The sequence below is a fragment of the Polistes canadensis genome, unplaced genomic scaffold (assembly GCF_001313835.1).
Source record: "Polistes canadensis isolate GaletaPanama2010 unplaced genomic scaffold, ASM131383v1 scaffold_58, whole genome shotgun sequence".
NCBI classification, from domain to species: Eukaryota; Metazoa; Arthropoda; class Insecta; order Hymenoptera; family Vespidae; genus Polistes; species Polistes canadensis.
The window spans coordinates 648977-673542 of NW_014569605.1; the positions used below are offsets into that span (position 1 = coordinate 648977).

Below are 24566 nucleotides of genomic sequence, written 5' to 3' on the forward strand. Positions count from 1 at the left end.
GTTTCTTTATCGAAAAAGAATAATTTTCCTAGTACGAGCCTTCTTTCTTCTTCTTCTTCTTCTTTCTCTTCCTTTGCGTCGACGAACTCTACCGAGTCCATACACGGAGATCATTAGTCACAGAGAAACGAGATAGTTGGCTGATATTAGTAGTTATAGTAGTAACAGTAGAGGACTAATACTGTACCTAGTTGCACCGTTTACATGATAACGTGTTATTAATTATCCTTTAATTGCAATAAACTGTAAGCGGTGCATAAAGAAAAGTGAAGATAAAGATTGGATAAAGTTGCTCAAGTTGTATCACTGTCCAAATCGTAACTCTGACGTTTTGACGATATCAAAACAACGACGTCAAACAACAATATTGATTCGTGCAATCAATTTTTGTTACCTTCCTTACATTAGTCATACGATATTCATTTATTAAGTTTTCTTAATTTTATGTAAAAACGCGCGCGTGTAGATATTTCGAATTTCATTAAAATAAATGAAATCAATGTTAAATGAAGTTATGAAAAATATACAAACTTCTTCTTTATATATATCAAATTACACATCTTATATACTTTTTTTTCTTAGGAGGTACGATTTCAGCAATCTTACTATATTATATTATGTGTGTATGAGAGAGAGAAAGAAAGAAAGAAGAGAAATAGAGAGAGAAAAAGGAAGGAAGGAAGGAAGTAGCAAAACGTGTGCAATGCACGTTCTCGAGTACTCGGCTTACAGATTCTTAATCTTACGGGCCATTAGCCCGGTAATTACACGGACGAATTAATTGCGTCGTAAGTAAGTTATTTCTCTCGCGAGAGAATCTAAGAGGAAAAGGAGGAGGAAAAGGAGGAGGAGGAAGAGGAGGGAGAAATGAAAGAGAAGTAGAGGAAGGAGCGAGGTGTAGAGAGGACGACAACGACGAGCTAACTAAACGAAGGTAGTTGAGATCTAATAAAGAAAAAAAAAGAAAAAGAAAACGAGCAGCCAACCTTTTCCAATTGCAGCAGTATCGATTAACGACTTTGACGGATCTCGTAGGCGTGAAGAATCATCTTCGTCGACCTTTCTTGTCGAACGACTAAGAAAACAAAAAAAAAGAAAGAAAGGGATCGTTAACTAGGTATCGGGTGTAATTAATTAATAATTATCGATGGGCAAGGTGTCGAGGAGAACGCGTTGATCGGCCTTTCAAATTATATAGAAGTTTCTACGTGTGTATAAGTGTATATGAAGGAAGTGGGATGGGTGCCATGGCACGATTTGCAATAAGTCGAATTATGAGAGACAACGTGTTCGGTAGACTGTTAGAAGGGAAACGAAGGTGGGGGAGAGAGAGGATGAAAGAGCAGAGTTCTCGTTCGTGGTTCGCGTCGATAAATCTCTGCGCCGAACGTAGACTTCCTTTAACTACTACTACTATTACTACTATTACTACTACTCCACCAACTACATTTCCACCTCATCTTCTTCTTCTTCATCCTCCTCCTCCTCCTCCTCCTCCTGGTCGTCGTGTCGGCTCGTCCGCTTGATTAATCGTGTTTAAACTAGTCGCCTCCGCGCGCCAATTAAGTCCGTACAACGTTCATGCTCAAGAGAAGGGAGAGGGGGAGACGAACAAGAAAAACAAGATAGAGAGAGAGAGAGGATGAAGGAGGGTGGTAAATGAAGGAGGGTGGACGAGAATGGACACCCTTCTCTGCCATACTTCTTCTTCTTCCACCTACGCTTTACCTATTACCCATCGGCATCAACTCTTCCTGACACAAAACAGGAACACGTCGTGAGCCGAAAACAAAACAGCAACGCTACGTCGTTCCACCGATGTTGCTTGCTTGCTGCTTGCCTGCCTGCCTGCCTGCTTGCTTGCCTGCCTGCTTGCTTGCTTGCTTGCTGGCTGCCACTGGCTCGTGAGGGACAACAATAAATTAGTATCGAGCCGATGTGCACGTGGTGGCTAACAAGATCACGTACACGTGCTTAAAATATACACGTCGGTGTGACACGACTCGCACTCGCACGCGCGCACGCGTGCGTGCTTTGAACATAGGAAGAAATGGTTGGGGAAGGAAGATAGGTAGGTAGGTAGATAGGTAGATAAATAGATTGATAGATAGATAGATAGATAGAGATGAAGATACCGCGATTCTAGTGGGAGATGCGTGTTGAAACGCGTCCCGCATATCGTCGCGCGATGAATGTAGAATAGAACGCGATACGTTGCTAAGTAATTACGCGCGAACCATTAACCCCCGACTCGAGTCAAAGTATTAATTGCCTTCTGCCTTCTCTCCTATAGTTGAAACTTTGATAAACGAATCGTTCCTTCATCTACGTACATATATCTATTCATTCCCCCCCCCCCATATTTAGGCCTCTATTCTCGCTCTATCGAAATGGGGGATTACATTTCAAGTTTATATTCTTGAATAGAATGAAACAATTCATACGATACTAGAGTAAAGAATCGAATCGTGTAATTTCTACAATTTAATGTTTTTATACGATATTATTGTGAAAAATGTTTTTTATTCCAACTAATGGTAATAATAGAAAATAATTAAAATAGGACACGCGAAGATAAATGTTAGATAGATCGAAACGAGATAGCGGTTAAGTCTCGGATCGATAGACGTTTCTATCGCGAGAATACCTTTCAAAATTGGCAGGTCAACTTGCACGAAAGCGATCCCACGGTTGGTGGTGGGTTCGTTCGAACTTGGTAAACTTGACACGCGTATAGCGCGAGCCAAACGTGTCGCAGTGTAGCTTTAGAACCAGTAACACCAGCACCAACACACCACTTGTGCTTCCCTTTATTCTCTTCGTTGGCATCAAAGCGCAAAATCTCGGAACGTGTGGAATTGTAATTAACGTTAAGCAGACAAAGGACTAACCCAGTGAAGAAGACTAGAAATAGATAGATAGATAGATAGAGTGAGAGAGAATGAAAGAAACAAAAATAGAATAGACGTTATCATTGTCGTTTATTTTACGTGCTCGTAAAAGAAGTTATCTATCGACTTGACTAAAATTCAATGTGGCGTCAATCGGCATCCACCAATCCCGTCCAGAAACGTATTCTTCTTCTTTTTTTTTTTTTTCAAAGCTTTTACCGATGGCGTTTTATCGATCTACAGGAAATTCAACTTGGAAAAAAAAAACTCAATATATACAATCGTTTCGACTTTTAAGCGATACATCGAACTGTTAAACGAAACAAAAATAAATAAAGAAAAGAAGGGAAGAGAGAGAGAGAGAGAAAATAAGAGAGATAGAACATTTTGCCGAGGATGGTCGAGGTAAAAGAAACTCGTTAATTACGCTTTCTTGTTATCTCCGACAAGTTTCCACGCAAAGTCACGCCGATAGTACGATAGCTGAACAGGACTGTCGTAATTAGCTGACTCTGCCTGAACTCGATCGACCGCGGTGTGAACGTTGAATACAGACAGATAGGGAGAGAGAGAAAGTGAGAGACAGAGAGAGAGAGAGAGAGAGAGAGAGAGAGAGAGAGAGAGAAGGAGAGAGCAAGCCAATGAGAACGACCACGTAATCCAAAGGCATTAACCAGCCGTTGGACAACGGTCTGCCATTACGACGTATTAGTTTGTCATTAGATACCCAAAGCAGGAGCAACGTGACTTCGGTAAATCGATGAGCACCACTGGCTCTTAGTATCATTAGCTATGCATGATAGGAGTGTTGTACTGCGTGTTCGTTCCTGTGTAAGCTAGAATAAGTATACATATAGACGACGAGTATGTGTCTATAGATATGGATACACCTATGTAAGTATGTAATATATAGTACCTACGTTATACACGTTCAACATAAGTGCCAGAAAGAGAGAGAGAGAGAGAGAGAGAGAGAGAGAGAGAGAGAGAAAGGCAAAAGATAGATATAGAGATAAATGGAGAAATTTGAACAGAAGGAAGAACCAACTCAAAGTTTGCGTGTGCACGGGAATGTAATTAATGTTAAAAAATCTCGATGATTTAACGCTCAAGCGAGCATAATTATTCGAAATAGAATGTATGTAACGTACGTAGGTTATGTATTTTTGTACATATGCATGTATAAATGTATGCGTTTAGGCAGGAGGAAAGATAGAAAGCGAGAAGGTGCAGAAACTCGGAAAAATTAACTTTGGATAATGATTTTTGTTCTGCTTACCATCACATAATGCCGTTGTATCTCGATCTTGTCTGTAGCCAATTTTTCGCATTCCATCTTCAATCTGAACAATGAGAAAGACAAAGTTATCAAAGCTCGATGACATTAAAAATAACACATGAACGATAATATATAAAAGTATTATAAAAGCTAGTATAGAGAGAGAGTTTTCTATAGAAACGTTTCTTCGATTTTTATGCTCTAGGTAATTTTTTAAAAAAGCTTAGGACAAAGACAAAGGATTTAACGGATATGAACGCGTACGACGATACGACGGTAGAAAGATTAAAGAAAGAAAGAAAGAAAGGAAAAAAAAAAGAAAAAAAAGGAAAAAAAAAGAACAAGTAAAAGATCTAGAAATAGAAGAGAGAAGAAAGAGCAAAAGGTCGCGGAAGTGTTCCGGTATATCGAAGAGGGATAAATAGAATAGAAAATAATGATAGAGATAGATAGATGGTAAAGTTTGAATGCTTCTTCGGGTGAATGTTGAAAAATGCAGTGACAAGTGGCAAGGTTTCCTCGATTTCGTATTCCCACAGAAAAGAGGGATGGAGAATATACTCGCGTAATCTAGGAGAGAGAGAGAGAGGTAGAGAGAGAGAAAGGTTGTCTATAAGTCTATGATCGTAAGGTCTAGGAAAGAAAGACAAAAAAAATAAAAAAGAATATCGCGAATGCAAGAGTAGCATTAAGCGTTCGCCGATAGCCACGTTTCGTCGTAAATCACTTATGGCTTCCGCGCGTCGCGTGCACCTCAAAGAAGAAGCCAGCTGCGTTTGTTCCCAGTCTCTCATGCGCCAGAAACGCGCGAGCGCGTTCAAAAGAACCGATCCATAATATACAGAGCGAGTCCCTACAATGATACATCATTGTTGCAACAACCAAAGCTAACTTTTTTCTCTTTTTTCTATTTTTTTTTTCTTTTTTTTTTTTTTTATTATACACGTGGAAAAGTCGAACGAAATTATTTATAGATACAGGTTTGATGTTTTCTATAAAATTTCATGATAACTTTTCATTTCATTCCATTTCATTTCAATTCATTCATTCGTTCGTTCGTTCTATACCAACCAGGGTCTTTTTTACAAACCAGTATTTATTGACTCGCTCTGTAAAAGGATAAAGGACAAAGACCCTCTCGAAGGGAACGGAAGGGAAAGGAAGAAAAGAAAAGAAAAGAAAAGAAAAGAAAGAAAAAAAAAAGCAGGAACGATGGGAACAACTCACGTGTGATATTGCGCTTGTAAGAAGCTGAACTCCTCCTTGATCCTGTCGCAAGACTCGTTCACTGTGAACTTGAATGGCTGGCCTGGTTGTGGTGGTCCCTGCATTACAGAAACAAAAGTGTTTTATTGTTAAATTACCTCTTTCATTTTTTATTGTTGAAAATTAAGTAGCTATCATCATCATCGCAGGACGATTAAAAAATATTCAGAAAGAAAAAAGAAAGAATGAATGAATGAACGAATGTAAATAAAATAAAAAATACATTTGGAATAATGGAAGATGGGCGGTCTTCCTTTTTAACCAGTGAAATTCTCCGTGAAAGCGTCGCTTTGTCCAACATAATTCGATACTTGCGTACGAACGAAGAAGCACCCGTGTCGTCGGTGGTTTCCTGCACGTCGAATAATTAATTCCGTACATCTGTTCGCTCGAGGAGGAGCGTGGGCGCGTTCGCATACATGAAAGAAAGAGAGACGGAGAGGCAAAAGGAGAGAGAAAGAGAGAGAAAGAGAAAGAGAGAGAGAGAGAGATAAATACGTAGGTATAGACTCTCTCACCGCGATATGTATATGCTGTTACATAGGAGAAAGCGATACAAACGCGTATAGTAAAGAGAGACAGAAATAGGAAAGAGAGAGAGAGAGAGACAGACAGAAACAGTAAGTGGAAACACGAGAACCAACGGTGGTATATACTCTACTATAAAGAACAAGAGAGGAAGAGAGAGAGAGAGAGAGAGAGAGAAGACGATAGTTCACGGTGCGCGTGAACACGCGTGCACGCACGATTACCTCCCCGTACGTGAAACTACACTATCGTATGTAGTATACGCGGAACAACGAGCTAGAACAGAGTATGCAAGAGGAAGAGGAAGAGAGAGAGAGAGAGAGAGAGAGAGAGAGAGAGAGAGAGAGAGAGAGAGAGAAGAGAACGAGGTAGAAGAGAGACGGAGCAAGTGTTAATTACACGTTTGCGGTGTCCGGGAGGATTACACGCTACAACCGAAACTATGAGGTTCTCGACTGTATATAGACGCTCGTTCGTGCACGTGCTTGCGAGTATAACACACATACACATGCCATACATCTACACATATGTATATTTGTACGCAACCACTTGGACGCTTACAAACGCGTTTTCGGGGACCTGTAGATCCTTTCTATTCGACTTTTCCAAAGCTACGATTACAAACTATATGTGTTTCCGATCCATAACTCGATCATCGAGTTACCAAAAAGTAAATAAATAAACAACGGACTGAGATACCGCGCCCGATGGTATCGACATTTGATATTCAGATTTAAATGTATAACTCAAAACAAATAGAGGCCGATAGAAAATATTTTTTGTTTTAATTTGATACTAGATTTTAGACAACTGTTGAAAGATAAGACGTTGGAGGGTGGGGGAAAATATCTACTAGTAGTATTTTTGAGAATTTTAGCGTGTTGAATGATAGAAAGAAGAGGGGAAGTAAAACAGGGAAAAGAGAGGAAGAGAGAGAGAGAGAGAGAGAGAAAATAAAAAGTGAGAAAGATAGATAGACGGAAGAAGGAAGATCGCCCTCGAGTTAAGAGGGAGGTACCTCTGCACCTCTAGTGACCTCGATAACAATCGAGCCGTTGTAATCGAATGAGATGGAAGTCCTCTTTTCTTCCTTCTCTTCTCCGCCTCCTCCTCCTCCTCCTCCTCCTCCTCTACTGCTTCAATTCAACCACCGACAAAGACTACAAATCCCGAGAAGAATTCTGCTCGTACCTACTATTCTCTCGATATACACAATAAAAGAGACTTCTCTCTTCTCGCTACGGTGTCTGGGGTTCTACCCTCTTTAACGGAGAATTCTACTCCACCTCCTCTCTCTTTCTCTTTTCTGAACGAACCAATTTTTACACGATCAAAAGATCACTACTCGGTTCACAACGTATTTTTTTTCGTTCCTCGTTTCTACAACGTCCGTAGATTCGTAAATGTTTATATGTATACTACCAATCAAAAATTGAGGTACACATCAACTAAAGCTACTAATTCCTTGTCGTACCATTTATATATTACCGCAACAAAGGTTATACAATGAGTATCCAATAACATTATTACTTCAATTTGTAAAAGACGTAATACTAGTAAACAAAAACAAAGCTAAACGCCTAGAGTAGAGTGACATGTGACGTCAGAAACAATACTGATTGTTGCGTAAGGCTATCATTTACAATTGGATAAATCTTATAAATATTGATAATATTCAAATCATATCAAACAAATACAAGAATAAAGAAATGTTAATAAAATAGAACATACAGCTTTTATATATAATAAGTGTGTGACATAAATGCAGTAAATATATCATAATGATATAAAATAAACAAAACTACTTTAACCTAAACGTTTAACGAAATCGTTCGAATTTTAAAGATTCCCACTAATACGTCAGAATCCATTTCGTTAGGTTACTCGGTATTGTATTCTTCAATCCGATTGCATAATCCTGTTTCGATGACTAATCGGTTTTTTTATTAATCACTATATTTCTAATGCAGCTTAAAAATTATAAAGAAACTAGATAATGTACATAGTAGTGTATAAGGTCGAGTAGATAAAAGCGATAAGATTGAAAGAGTCATTGGAAATTCTACTTGGCTCATGGTTACTCGCAAATCTAGGCTGGAATTTGTAAGATCCTTGTATCATGCGATACCATCATTAGAATCGCTAAACCTAACGTAGAAAGGAAAGTACAACACTCTAATGTTAGATGGGTGGTAAACGGGTGGTTGGGTGTCCTCTTGTTACCACCATTACCATCTATCTATCTATCTATTTATCTAACTATCTTTCTCTGTTGCACGCGACGAAGCCAAAGGCTTTCCAGCAAGCTTTGGCCAAGCTTCGGAACAGAGGAGATCCTGTGGTCGGAGATTACTCTGTCGAGGAGCAGTTGCTAAATTCTCGAGACTAAGAGATGAATCGGAGGAAAAGGAGGAAGAGGAGGAGGAGGTGGAGGAGAATGGAACGAGACAATAGCCAGGAAAGGTAGAGGATGAGGAAGAGAAAGAGGTGGTAGGGAGGAAGAGTAGTTAGGGTGATGGGGAGTGAGAAGAGAAAGAGGAACGAACGCTGCCCACGGACGAGGGAAGTTGCGGTTTCGTGGTTGCCACGCGGTTGCGGCTTAGGCAAATTGAGATAGTTCGCAAACCACCGAGCAGCTGACCCCTACACCGTAACGCCAGAATGCCGCGACCACTTCTACTGGGAGATGATCTCGCAGTCGAGAAGGAAACGATTAATACGCATCGCTTCCTCCACAGGCTTGAGTATGGGGGATGGGGGGAGACAGAGATTAGTCTAGAGTTTGTGGTTTTGCGATAGAAAAGGATAACGAAATAAACAAAAAGTATCTACGGAAGGATAGTCGGTTGCGTTATTTTGTGCTCGCGTTAATCGACATATCAAATTTTTTCATGCACTTATTTTTATTTGTTTTTCCATTCGAAATTACATACGATACATTATTATATTTCAATCATATATTGTAATTGTAAATTCCTTTGTACGTGTAAACGATCTAATATGATCTAATGTATGAGATTGATGATGTTAAAGATACGATAGAGTTTGTGGGTATTGAAATTGAAGAGACATTGACAACAATGTAAGCAGGTACGACGTAGGACACGAATACGGGCCACCGATCGAGTTTCTAACGAGATCAAGAAGGCTATGTCTCTAATTTAGTTACATCGACTTAGCTTGCGTATCCTTGCCTCGCTACACCAGCTTACTTATGCTAATTCGATAGAGAACAGAGGGTAGAAGTGACTCTGATAAGTCGACCTAACCGAATTCAATGCTCCTCAAGTTTTCTTCAGACCTCGCATTACCTTTTTTAAAGATACACGTGGGGTGGGAAGGGGGATGATCTATTACAAATGCACAATTGTTAGCACAAAAACGAAAGAAAGAAAGAAAAAAAAAATTAGAAAATTTTATTTCTCACGTATTATACGAAACGTTTGTAATGTTGAAATTTTGTTAATTTATTCCGACATTATCCAGCCAAGTCAATAAAAACTTGTTAATAAGTAATCATCGTAACTGTATATTTATAGACTTTCAAATCGCTTCCGTAAAAGATTTGAAACATTAAAAAATACACGTTCACAAAGATAGAATCGAAGTACAAGATAGATAGAATCTTATCATTCTTTCTTAATCATAAGACACACAATTTAAAAAAAATAATCAATAAGTCAAATACAAACGATCACCTTGTTTATCACGCTTTCCTCCTTTCCAATAATGTTATATTCTTCGAATAGATAAATAACTTCTAAGAAAGTCGAAAATTCCACCATTTTATTACACATTAAAGAAAAATTTGTACTTACAAAAGAAATGACTCATTCGCATTGTGAAGAGAGAAATGACTCAGATTAACAACGTACAAATAAAAGCAGGAAAATTAATCTACATTACTTCCTATAAGAAGAAAAAAAAAAGAAAGAAAAAAAAAGTATATAAGTGAAAAAAAATAAGTGCAATTATATCACATACAATATTAAGAGAAAGTAAGACAGCTTGGTTAGGTTGGTTTATGATCGTGATCCTAAAAGAGCGGTTTGAGAGCCACTGACGACAGGTAAACAGTACTGTATTGTATTTGTGTGCTTAGCCTGGCAAATATTAGCCACCATATCGCTTATGGTGCTTGTTGAGCGAGGGTGATGGTCGATAGTCTGTATAGTGGGGAAGGGTGGTATTGTAGGACCTTCGTTCGTTACGACTCCCTCTCTCGCTCTCTTTGGTCAGCCAGACTTCCGTCAGCGTGCATATGTGTCTGTTTAAACGCGTATGTGTATATATATATGTGTGTGTGTGCGTTTATATGACTGACTGAGTGAGTGAGTGAGTGAGAGAGACGCGGATAGACGCTGTGTGATTCGTGGCGTGGCGTGTTTGTCCGTCCGCCCATATACGACTGTTTGTCCTTGCTCTCCTTGTTTGAAGAACGTCGGGATCCCGGTCTGTGCAAACTCCTCATTATTGCGAACAGTGTACACGGACTATAGCGCGTGCGTTCGTGCGTATACAAGCGCCTCTCCCTTTTCCTCTCTCCCTCCTGCTGACAACTCTCTTTCTCTTTTTCTCTCTCTCTCACTCTCTCTCTACTTTATGCTCGACGAAATTTTTCTACCTTAATTTTTTTCTTATTAAAAAACCAAAAAAGAAAAGGAAAAAGAATCCGGCATTTAGACTATACGCGAGGGCTAGACTTAAAAATTTCCCGTGTCGTATAGTATGCGGTCTACTCAAAATCACACAACTATTATCACTGTGTACACGGAACAAAATTTATATATATATATATATATATTAAGAGACAATCCTCACCGTAACAATATTTTAATGTAGTCAGGAAATTTGGTATGCGAAAAATTATATATAAGAAACAAACTCTGCTATTATCGATGTAGTATATAAATGATGGGAGAAACAAAAAAAATACTGGAGGTTAACCCTTTGTATTAGTAAAATTTATATTTAAGATAGATTTGTATTATCCTTATACATCTTATTTCTCTAGAGTATTGTAAGGGAGATTCGAAAAAGATATGTCTAACACAACACAAGCCTTAACAAAACGACGAACCGATCTTGATCTTGTTCGGAATCGTAATCCGAGGAAAAAGGGGATTCCCTTTGGAATCGCATCAAGAATCAGAAGCACCAGTTACCAAGCCAAAGTAATTTTCATCCTAAGGAGGTCACAGGGGAAAAGAGAGGAGTGTACGAGGAATCCTAAGGAGGGTCCAAGTACCGTTTCTCGAATTCAACCATTAACGCGGAAATTGGCGGCAGTTTTAGGGCGGTCCGTTCCAAATTGCCCGAAGCGAAAGCCCTTCAATTTCGTAGTCAATTCTATCCCCTTGGCGATAATCCACACCGTAGACTGTGTCTAAAGGAGGGGAGAGAGAGAGATGCCAGAGGGGTTTCTGGCTATTCACAAAGCGACCCTCTTGTTCTCACTTCCCCTATTCTCTCTCCTCTTCCCTTCCTGTCTCCTTTCACCCCACCCCTCTCTATGAAAATGTACTCGGAGCATATAACGTTACGAACAATATTTTATGTTACGTCACGAAATACAAAAAAAATATATATATATACATATATGTATGTAAGTCCCGTTAATGTAGAATATCACGAAGTGTACGGTGTATCATTGGAATAAATTCAAATCAAATATTAGAACTTAAGATTATTTGTGTTTTAGGCAACACTTTCTTACTTACAAATATTAGAAATGAGATAATAACCAGTCAAGGATCTAATGTCTTATAATATTGATACAAGATAATGATATTTTATTATAAATACTAATCATATATTTATCATATACAAATACTAACTTAATAAATAAAATGTTTGACAAAACATTCTCAACACTTTGATATCACAAAGCTAATTAGAGTTTGGTGAAAGAGAAGTGATATGAAAATAAAGTAAATAATTGTCCTAGTTGCTTTTCACACTTAATAAATTCATTTCACGTAGCATAGAAGAGACAACGACGATGACGATGACGACGACGAAACGACGACCATCGTTCTCGTCGTTTCGTCTCTAATCTCTGCTTACTAAACTCTTCAAACAGAGAAGAGAAACACGCGACGAGGAGGTTAGAGAGGAAAGTCGTGGAAAGACAACGAGAAGGAAGGGGAGGAGAAGAAGGATGGAAAGAGTTCCAACCTATTCGATCCGAAGAAAGATAACGAGTGTCAAATATGTGCTCTGATAACGAGTCTCCAAATAAGTCTTACCCCCTAACGCCATCATCGTCATCGTTGTGTCGTCGGAGTTCTTTCTATTGTTTGTCACACATAATCTTGAATTTGAGAAAAATAGGGGGGGGGAGGAAGACTAATCTTTCTCTCCGTACATATGTACACAAGAAGAAGAAGAAGAAGAAGAAGAAGAAGAAGAAGAAGAAGAAGAATAGGACTAGGAACTGAATATGTATAAATAGAAAAATTCCACTTCTCTCCATCGAATAAATATAGAATCGATTCAGAGAACTAGATCACTTTTATTTCCAACTACATTTCTCTGTTCTCGATACGAAATAGTCAATATTATTTGAGTAGATCCATTTTCCAGTTCAATATCTATATATATAGTGTAGAATAGTATTTCTTACCGTGTGTACATTTAATAAGTTTGGAAAAAGAAACATGGCGTTTAAAATGTCATAGAAAAAAAAATACTAAAGTGGAACGTGGCAAATATATTCAGGCATACAAGTTTCGTCGGGTTTCATTCTTATGAAGAGAATAAGAAGAAGAAGAAGAAATATAAGAAAAGGAAAAGAAGAAGAGGCGGCAAACATTAAGGAAAGAAAGGAAAGATGAAAAAAGAAGGACCGTGGTGGGCCGGGAGTGGAGTGGGGGTAAGGGGAAGGGCGCCAGGCAACATGTTTGACTATAAAAGAAGGACACGAGGAGTTAGTACTACGGAGTAGGTAAGTCTTACGAATCGGTTCCAGGCACTCCTTTGTTCGTCGAGACATTCTCCAGAAAGAGTTCTCCCACGATGACAATGGAACCATTGATTCCATCGGGGAATAACCTTTCCTTCCTTCCTAAAATTCTAGATATCTCTTCTTCTAAGATATACATGGTGGATCATTTACATCCATGAAACACCTAAACGTCTATGTTATTTATGGTTCTATGGAACTGAGTCCTTAGAAGATAGATACGCTATTCGAAGCAGCACGAATTTTGTGGCATGCTAATTTTTCTTTTTCACAGTTTTTTTTTCTCTATTCATTTCTTTACTTTCAAAAGGATCATATTTTTTTTCTTTTTTTTTTCTTTTTATAACATTAGCAGCCCAACTTGTAAATCCGTATAGAAAAGTTATTTGAAATATTTTTTACTGTTACATCTGTCCCATCAAAGTAACACCCTTATTCATAGGACACTTTTTGTAAGTAACGGTTCTTAGGCTACTGATATAAAAATTATTTCTTTTGCCATTGTCGCGTACTGCATAAAAATATGTACGTCAAAATATGCAAAACATATGCAACATATACCTACAAAATAACGCAATCTATTATAAAGTTAGTCCTTTGGAAAGTCATATAAACAAGAATCAATAAAAAAAATTTGATCGACTTTCATAGATAACAATGAGCCAGTCTAACAGTGGGATTTCAAAGAGAACAATACTACACTTATACTTCGTGCTTCTCGATTACAATAAACATTTCCTTCGATTCATTATCAATCATTCAAAGTATATCGAACACTGTAACGTATTCTACTAATATTTTACATTGTTTAAACTAAAATGTATATACTCGATGACTGTTTATACAGTAAAGTCTTTAATGAAAAATTTGAAATTCACATAGTAGAATCGTCACAATTCCAATGAAATGATCCATAAAGAGAGAGAATCTTGGACGAAAGTTGGAAAGGAAGCAGCAAACGATCAAAGGAAAAGGTAAACCGAGTTCTCACATCTTACATTAGTGTTCGTTTCAGTTGCGTCGTCGTCTTAAAGGCAACATAAATTATTTGGCTTTATTCCAAAACTATCTTTCTATTTTCCGGTCATCTATTTTTGCGTTATAGGTTACTACTAGCTATTATATCCTTCTATCTTATTCCTCACAAATTACCAATACTCGCGTTATCTTATTTCAAATAGCTAAATCTCTCTTCTTATCTTTTTTTTTATTATTATTATTCTTCTTCTTCTTTTCTCTCTTTTTATCTCTCTCTCTCTCTCTCTCTCCCTCTCTCTCTGTTCATCGTTGTTTTCAACTATCGTTTGAAAGCGTATATTTATCGTGTCATTAAAAGTGTCGACATCGATCGTTAAAAAATATATTTTCCAACGTGTAATAGAATGTGTTAAGTAAAAAAATAAAATAAAAAAAAAAAACCAAAAGAAATACACGTGGAAAATTGTCCGTTCGTTGTCGTACGGTAAAACAAAGATAAAATTAAAAAATAACATATATCAAATAATAATATAGACAAGAATACTCGCGTCCATTTTAAAATTCTATTTATCATTTATCTCGACTGATTAGAACGTCACGGATTTTCTTAGTTTATCTCGTGTAATATACTACGTATAAATTCTTAATTAATATCAGGTAAGCAAGAAAGTTCGTGTCGTTTTAATCAATAAAGATATATGAAATATAAAATACCGAAATCTATAAGCACGAAAACTTTCTTGGATTACCTAATTCAGTTATCTACTAATTATAAGCAAGAAATTATCATTCACGAAGGATCAAAGTAAATTTGTCGTCTAATTGTACGAAATGACTATTATAATAATATGTATATAGGAAAAAGAGAAGTAGCGATTAAACGGGCGATTAGAGACGCGATTAGGCGAAAACACGTTGTCGATACGATAAAACGGAAGGTTTTCACTTGGTCAGTGAAACGCTCGGTCTTCCAGTCGATTGCTTACGGCCCGATCACGAGGCAATTTCAACCGGACGATAGGGAAAGTGAGTGCCTCTCCAGATTCAGAGATACACGCCTACGAGTAAAGTGCTAAAGGCAATAGAAATTATACACGCCAGTATTTATGTGTGTATCCATACAGAAGAAGTATGTATTTATCGAGAGTGCTTCAACGATTTCTAGTAAGAGAGATGATACCAACAAGATAAAATCATTTACTCGGGTCAAAAAAACATTATCGAGAATGGGCCTTGAAATTTTTCGGGGAGAAAAAAAAATCTGCCCCTCCCCCCCCCTGAAACGATTTATATTACGTATATTTATTATAACTCTGTTGTATTGCGTTATTAGTCCTACAAGGGACAAATATATTTGTCAAAGTAACTATATATCTTCTTTCCAAAGATACATTCTTTTTTTATTTCTAAGATAAATAAAATCATTGATATACGATCCCTTTTAGCTTTAACAGATAATAAAGAAAAGAAGTTTGGAGACACAAAAATATCTGCTCGGTTCATTTATTTATCTAACTTATCTTTTTCCTTTCATTGATAGAAAATGATTTTCTAACTAAAGTTAAAGGAAAATCTTGACTGTTCAAGAAAGAATGAATGATTTATACGAAGGATGGCAAAGTTGGTATCTCGACCTGGCCATGTTTTAAAAAGGGAGATGAAGAAGGGAAGGAAAAAAGAAGATAAGAAAGAAAGAGAGGAAGGATAAGAAGGAGGAACCGTTGAAAGTTTCTGCTTGGAGTTTCATAATAATCGACGACGAGGAGGAGGACGACGACAACGAGGAGGACGACGGGCCGGTTTGTCCGGAAATAATATTTGTACAGCTTGTACGTAAACAGCCCCGGCGGCCCTCCAGAGCGCCAATAACACCGCCTGTGTCAACTCGGTCAAGCAGCATCGGAGACCGAGGAAAATGCAAGATCTTAAAATGAGTCACGACGGCAACAAACGAAAAAGGTTATCAACAACGCTCCCGTTTCAAATCGAACGATTTATACGAAGAAAGAAGAAAGTTTGTCTCATTTTCGTTTGGTATATTCACTTCAGTGAATAATAGTGAGGTGAGTGTTGTTCTTGTTTTCTACAACGTCATCGTCTTCTTCTTTTTCTGTTAATCCTACGAAGTCGTATTTTAAAATTACCTTTTTTTATTTCAAAACTTAAAAAACATATATGCAATTAAAAAAAATTAATTCTTATTTTATCTATTTAATTATTTTTAGTTTAACTGGGTAATACAAAATCCGCAATTGTTGAAAGAATAAACAAAAAGAATTGTTTATAAATCTTATCTCGTTTAAAATAATAAGCAATTTGATGATCATTTTTATGTTATTTATTTATTTTCAATTGGATTGGAAAATGAAAAATAACGTGATCACCTTAATACATTTTATATAAATCTTATATCTCGATAAATCTTTTCGATGACGTGCGACATCGATAAGAAAAACTTATTTTTTCTTTTTAATGTATGTTGTTTTTTTTTTCGAGATCCGATCCATCGATCATCGAATCGTCACGCGAATCGATCCTGTTCTGAGGAATTCGAGATACGTGAGAAGCAATAATAACGATGATAACTCGATCGAAATGAATTAAACGTGTATGCGAATATACAAGTTTGTATGTACAAGTTGTATACTCGTGGATCTACGGAAGTGTTAAATCCTGGTTTATCATCGTCGAACAACGATCGTTATCGCCATTTATTCGTCTAGAGATTAACGAGCTGCGGTGATTCGAGATCGCTTCTAAACGATCATTCTTTTCTTTTTCTACTTCTTCTCGTTACACTCGACAATTTATTCGAGCAGCACCACACAACACACTCAAAATAGTGTTTTTATATTCTTATATGTGTATGTCAGTGTTATATTATATACTTCAATTAAAAATCGTGGTAACGAAGGAAACTGCTATCGATCTTTAAAATATCGCAAAGATTTCACTTCGTTCTAAAAATAAGAAAAAAATAACCGATGATATATATTGACCGTCTTCTTAATAATATATTTTGCGAACGAAATCATTATCTACAGGAAAAAGATTAAAATTAACTTATTAGCTATACGTTAATAATTAATATCTTTTATTTTCTTATGTTATTTTATATGGCAAGAAAGAAAATTTTGGTGGGTATTATTACTAGCTAAAACAAAACAAAAATAAATAAAAATTGACAAATAAACTATTCCCTATGAAATGGATAAAACGGGGAACAGAGGTTTTTGAACAAAGCATATTGTCAACTAGAGGGAAGGGCGAGGGGGAGGGCAGGGGGCAGGGGGAGGGCAGGGGGCAGGGGGAGGGCTGGGTTATAGTCGATGATCTCCGTTGGAGATCGCAACGACGCGGCTATTTTCACGTACGCGAGATTTACAATAGCCGACGATTACGTGCGACGCGCTTCGCTTCATTCCGCGGTACGATTCATCCCGTGTAATTAACAATGCATATTGCGGTCTCGTGCGGAAGCTTGCGGCCGCGCGCGGGCCTCGAATTTCGTGCGATTCTCTCTCTTTCTCTCTCGTGAAACCACGATGCTGTTTCCTCTACGCTCCCTCACACTTTCAACCATCCACCTGCATTGCTTTCATCTCTCTCTCTCTCTATCTATCCTTTCTCGATTTCAATTTCGTCCTGATCCTACCGATTATATTCTCTACCGTGCTGCTCTCCGATTCTCTCCTCTCCATCATCTACTACTCTCTATTTCTATCTTTCTCTCATTTCACCAATCATACATACGTACCATATATATATCCATACGTACTACATATATATCCATGCATACATATGTTTGTCTTCTTCTTCCTATTTTATCAGTAATATGAATCACCGAACGAACAATTACGAGCTTCACTCGATGCCACCCTTTTTCTACTACTTTATGTACTTTTCTAAGCACCGGAAATATCTCTCCCTCTCTTTCTACTACTATCTCTCTCTCCCTCTTGGTCCTTCAATTATCGTGCCAATTTCGTCGAAGCGAGAAGATCGCGTTTCGGTATGTTATCTCACCGTCGGGAATGTTTGCACGTGCCAGTTCCGTGCCGCTATGCTTTTCCATCCTCGTTTCATCGCGTTCGAAATTACTCGAAACGTGGAATCGTCGTAGTCCCGCATGTAGATATCACACACACGCGCACACATGTATATATGTATACATCTATCCACGACGACTTGATTTTTTTCAAATAGCTCACTCGAAATCGATGGTGCACGAAATGGTACATATATACTTGTGTATTTTTTTTTTGTCCATCGAAATATCAAACAGGATAAATAAATGTTCCAAATTTTCTCCTAACGAATGTAATTAAATAGAATCATCTGTTCGACGACGACAACGACGACGACGACAAAAGAACCAAAATATATGGAGATGAGGAATACAAGAGAAACAGAGAGGGGGAGAGAGAGAGAGTGGAAAAGGCGGAGAAAAAAGCGAGTAACGATAGGTCAAACAAACGGAGGAACGCGATGACATTGGCGAGCAAATATGGCGAACTATGTCGAAGCTGATCGTATAGTCGGGTCATTTTTTATTCCAAAGAGCGTGCACCTGTGTTTACACTGGAGGCACTTGTCAACAATGCACCACCCTGCCTGCGCTTTCCCTCGTGTCCGTTTCGACTCGAGTCGTCGTCGTCGTCGTCACCACCATCGCCACCACCATCAACCACCATCACCAACGATCGCCACCCCTACAACACTCTTTCCCCAATCGTGTTCAAAGCTAAACCGGTGGCATAACTCTCCACCCTACCAAAGAACACTGTCAATTTTACAAGCTTTCGAGCGAGTTAATGGAATTAACGGATAAATCTGTAAAAATGTTTCAAAAACAAGACTTCGAAATATTCTATTGCATATTTATAATCACACAGGCACCATCTTGTTGAAAAAAAATAATGATAATAATAATGACAAAATGAAGAAATGAAAAAAAAAACAAAAAAAAAGAGAGAGAAGACTAAAAATGGTTTTATCTGTAATGAAATAATTCACATTTCTCGTCGACATATCTCGACGATGACACAACGACGACGACGACGACGACGACGACGACGACGACGACGACGACGACGACGACGACAATGCTTTTATCCTGGATGGACGGAGTACACGCAAACGATTTTGTCGATCGGCAAAAGTATATAGTATATAATACATATATATATACATATACTAGCTGAATAGATCGAAAGTGGGCTGCCGCCATTTTGAAATATATCACGCGACAGAATCAAATTTAAAATCTGTCTCCTCCGTGCTATCTCTATCTATGTATCCTTTTTTTTAGTTATTTATTTATTTATTTATCTATCCAGTCATCCGTCTATACTCTATATCTCTTGCTTTAGTGTCACACACACACACATATATATATATACATAAAACAGAGAGAAAAAGAGAGAGACGGGTAATCGTTCATCTACAGCGTTTGTATATGCGGTGACGCGCAACGCGATCCACGGATATAACGTAATTGCGGATACACCAGGGGTACTAGAAGGGGATGCTGTTATCGTGTGAACCTCGTTCACGACCTATACATATATTTTCTCTCTTTCTCTCTCATCCATTCCCATAGGGGGATGCTGCTGCTGTTTATGGTCGAATAAAAATTTGCCCGCCAGCCAAATATTTTTCCGTCATCGGCCTCGTCGCTCGTTGTCGCCTCGTTCTTGCTTTTTCTTCACCCTTGATTATGCACACACCTATACATAGTTATATATTTACATGCATACATACTGTACCTACATTCTAATCCAATCTTGCATATATGCAACTCTCTCTCTCTCTAATCGTGTATATATAATATATATACTATATACATACTATATATGAACTTATTTTCTCTTATGTGTTTCGAAAAGACGAAATGAAAAAGAAAAAAAAAATGAAAACTCGCTTAGTTCGATCTCGTTCGTTAGTCGTGTCGAGTCCTTTTATACGCGCTATGGAAACGTATGACGTAGTAGAAGGGGGGAAAAAATCGGAAAACACGCGCGCACTCTTTCTTTTTCGGCTCGATCAATGAGGAAAAAAGATTCGAGTGCGTTGGTGAAGGAGAGATCGGTCGCTGTGAACGTGAGTTTTTTTTTTTAAACTAAAACGAAGAAGAAAGAAAAAGAAAAAAATATTATAACGCGTGGAAAGAGAAAATAAATACGCACGATGAATTCGTTGGTACATAATACCTAACGATCTATATAAAAAAAAGAAAAAAAAAAAAAAAAGAATCGTTCTGTGTGTGTTCGCGTTCGTTGCTTCTGTCTGTCCGTCTCTTTCTAGACATCCTATGTGCCGCACGAAAAATCGTCAATATTTGCCGGATCGACGTTTTTATTTCAACGGTATGACATCGATAGTGGGGGGGGGGCAGGTGGGGAAGGGAGGTTGTGTAGTTTCCGCTCTGACAATACTGTCTATATTCCTCTTTCCCTTTCCCTCGCTCTCTTCTCCCCGTCATCTCTTCTTCTTCTCATCATTCGCGCTTTCGTTCGGACCGGCTATCCCTCCTGCTTTGATTTTGAAACGTTACGCTTGAAGGAAACATAAACTAACGGCCATCGAACTCGAAAGAGAATAAGAAAGAACTTACTGTGTGTAAAAACAAGAAAAGAAAAAATCAGAAAAGAAAAAGAAAAAAAAAGGAAAAGAAGAAAAAAAGAAAAAGAAAATTTTCCTCATATTCGTGTCGCATTTTACTCTTATTGTCAATGAAATATTTACGGAGTGAATCAGCTTTATTTTTGACAAAAATTTGCTTGAGAATTCAATCTAAAGAGAGAAAGTTTTTAATAGAAGTTTAGATGAGAGAACCGAAATTTATAGAGTCGTCGCTTCGTCAATATTTTTTATCTGTATTTTTTTTTTTTTTCTTTTTCTTTAAATAAATAGTATTTTATACCGATTAATAAAAATAAAATAAATTAAACAATATTGTTTAGTAACAAAGAAAACGATTTTATACTAACACTTACATTAATATCGAGTCAGTCCAAAAGTTCGTGCACATTTTTTGCGAAATTTATAAATAGCGTAATGCGCACGAACTTCTGGACTGACCTGATATTTATTTGTATATATACCGACCATTTATTGAAAAAAAAATATTTAACAATTATTCGTCAATTTGGAGACAAAAATTTCAGCATTGTCTGCATTTTTTTCTCAATGATTAACTTTTGGAAAAATGATTCGTAAATTTGAAACCATTCCTTCCTCGACAAAGACAAAGTGATTAGGGTCCAGGTATAAAGATGCAACTCGTAGATAATTTCTTAACGATCTTTTCTTTTTTTTCGTCTTCCCTGAAATGAAGCAACGTTCATCATACTAGATGATATACGATCGTGTAGTGACCCGTTCGAAAGGACCCACAACGTTAAATGCTTCGCGAAGCGTGGAGATAGTTTTACGCCTCAACGCCGATAGACGGGAGTATGCGAGAACGATCCCATCGTTTTACGACGTTCGATATTCGATTTAGTGCTACGTCTAGTCTAAAATCTATTTACGAGTTTGTTTTACCAAAAAAAAAAAAAGAAACAGAAAAAAAAGAATTCCAAGATTAATCAGTAATCCTAAGAATTTATTTCTAAATATAAAAAAAGACGTTTGTGTTCTTTTTTCGATAAACATCTACTAGTTTTTTCAAAGCGGCGTAAAAAAAAAAAAGAAGAAAAGAATAGGAAGTTCAATCAATAATTATTTACATGAAAAAAACGGTATCTCTTTGTATTGTCTGCACTGTCAAGCGTTTATGCATTAGTTTCGTGATCGGTCAAATTTTATTATTATCCATAGTATTTTATTATTATCCATGTTTCCTTACCTGCCATGGGCAAAAATAAATATATCGTAAAATTTCGGGGCATTGTTGAAATAGTAACTGAAAACTTGACAATGCAACCGACCAGCATACAAAAGTGTATCCAAATTATTAGTTTATCCTTGTAAAAATAGAAAAGAAAAAAAAAATATTATAGATTTGATATATCTTTAAATAAAAGGGCAAAAAAAGGAGGATCTAGATAAAATGATTTCAAGTTAATGACTGTGCTCTGTAAGAAGACACTGTCGGTCTATGTGCACGCGCTTCGTTCCTTCGTGTAGACGTAAATTGGCCGTTGGAGGAGGAGGGCTTAAATTCCGTTTGTAATCTCTATGCTCGACGAGGCGGTATACCGAGGAAGAAACCACAGACTACGAAGCAGAACGTTGCGATCCCGAGTAGAACACGCCGAGGATACTTTCACGGTTGCTTTGTATCGATAATCGCTGGATATTAGTCGAGAGAAGCGGTCATGAGCTAGACGCTTTGTAACTGGCCTCAATATATATCCAGACCCTACTACTACCTACCTAATATTCTCAACCTTTTTTCCTTTTTTCTCATCTTCCTTTTTCCATTTGATATGTGTGTGCTAAGGACGAAAAATAATATTTTTCTTATTATCCATCTTTCATATTAGTTTCTTTTTTTTTTCCTTTTTTTCTTCTTTTTTTTCTATTGAATTTTCTGTTTATATATAAACATTGTAAGTAAGTAACAAGCGACAGGAAAAATAATTATCTATATTGTTACTGTTGTTGACAAAAGTGAAAGATTACTACCTGAATTACATATTTAGAGGAGCTTAATCCTAACCGACGGATCAGACAAAATCTAAAAATGATTGAATACGTCTAAGCATTTTCACGGTAATAAAACTTCCTTTCTATTCATAGATAAGTAGTTAAGTAAGTATACACATAGCTCTGCCAAGAATAAATGATTTAATGTTTAACAAAAAGATTCGTTGAATCAAATCGTTCATTCTTGAGTCGGCAGAAACGAACAGATATTTTAGAAAGTACGAACCATTTTGCTTCTCCTGACAACGACGACACAACGACGACGACGACGAGGACGAAGATGATGACGACGACAATCTCGGCTTTGAAAGTGCGACATACGTATTACGGAAGATATATTGCTTAAGTTTATAACGGTTTAGCTAATCATCGAGCTCGCGCTCTCGTACGATAGAGACGAGAGTTATTAGCCGACGGGCTCGTAAATTTCTTAACGAAATAGCCTTCCTTCTATCTCATGCGCTATGGATTTTCAAGGAGCCACCTGTACAGCAACTTTACGTAAGTAGTATTTCGCACGATGTTAAAACTAAAGATAAGAACGATTATCTTTTCTTTATTTTATTTCAGTCGATGGGAACACACCGAAATGTATGAACAAAATATGGCATACCGTTAATATTATGCTAGTCGTCATCGTATGCGGTTTACTACCCAAATTCACGTATACCAAAATATATACGGAAATAAAATTATATAATAAAATTATCAGGACAAAATTTCATGCATATGGACTCGTAACAATATTCTTACATAGAGAACGTATTCTTAAAATTTTATCTTGATATAAAAAATCGTCGGAAAACAATATAATCGATGATCGTAAAAGACAAAGAAAAAAAGAGGGAAAGAAGGCGGCAGGCAAAGTAAATTTAAAGTAGTTGTACTTACCGGGTGTCGTGCCGCAGCTGCCACGGCCACAGCTGCCGCATTTATGCCAGCACTGGGGTACATCTTGTGGCGAGAATTCCTCCAAGAGGGTAGGACGAGGCCGCGGCCTTCCCTGGTGATGCCTCCACCTCGTTGCCGTCGCTCCTCGCTATCCTTTTTTTCTCTTCTTATATCACCGTTCTATCCTCCTCAAGTATATCCAGTTATATCCCAGATCATAGCATGTATGCACAATTACTCACTAAGATTAAGATAATAAGAAAAAATAATAACGCGGACGTGTGTAACGTTGCGTGTTACTTCCTCGCTTTGCGCTTTTCTAAACGCTCGATCGCGCACGCACTCTCTTCTCTCTTGCTTCCTTTTTTATTTTATTTATTTCACTACGATACTCCCGTCCTCACACTCTCACATCAAAATTCACTGCAATTATTCACCAAAAATAAGCTTCGTTTTAAACTATTTTGTTTCGTTCAATTATCCGATCGGACGAAAATAAACTGTTAAATACGAACGATCACTTTTAGATAAACACTATGCACATTTGAACTCGCGTGAGAAATTATTACCGCGCAGAAAAATACGACCAAACAACGACCTATCCTCCACGGCGGACGGGTATCAACTAATCAACCGCAGACTCGAGAAGCTTGTCCCCACCACCGCGGCGCTCTCATCCCCTCCACTCACTCGCCGTCGCACCACGTGGTCTCGAGCTTATTCCTGCCTCTCTCTTTCAACATTACCACTCTCTCCCTAACCTTACCCAGACATGAATCGTTTCTTCCGAGTCCCCTACGCTTTCCTTTTTATTCCTCTTTCTCTCTCTCTCTCTCTTCATCTCTCTATTTCTAGACTTCCTTCGCTACATTTTTATTATATCCCCTTATAGATTTAGGTATTATTATAATTAGACTTGAGTTTAGGTATACATTTTTTATATAAATTTAAATATAAATAATATAAAAAAAAATAAAAATCTATCAATATTTTTGTTAACTCTTTCTTGTCCTATAAAATTAATACCAATCTATCTCATTACGTATTTCTCTTCCCTTCAAGAATGGATTGAACGTCAAAATAAAAGGAAATCCGTTTCTTTCTAAGTCCCCTT

General features: G+C 37.4%; 1 protein-coding gene across 3 annotated transcripts in view; it reads right to left on the minus strand.

Annotated features, from left to right (window-relative positions):
- LOC106785887 (transducin-like enhancer protein 4) overlaps positions 1-24063 on the minus strand; it is a 42937-nt gene extending 18874 nt beyond the window's left edge. For all 3 annotated transcript variants that reach the window (XM_014746692.1, XM_014746694.1, XM_014746693.1), the window contains exons 1-3: positions 23453-24063; positions 5398-5495; positions 4171-4234 (exon numbers count right to left, since the gene is read on the minus strand). In XM_014746692.1, the coding sequence (XP_014602178.1) occupies positions 4171-4234; positions 5398-5495; positions 23453-23515 (225 nt within the window). In that variant the 5' untranslated portion in view covers positions 23516-24063. The remainder of the gene's footprint in view (positions 1-4170; positions 4235-5397; positions 5496-23452) is intronic.
- Positions 24064-24566: the final 503 nt, after the last annotated feature.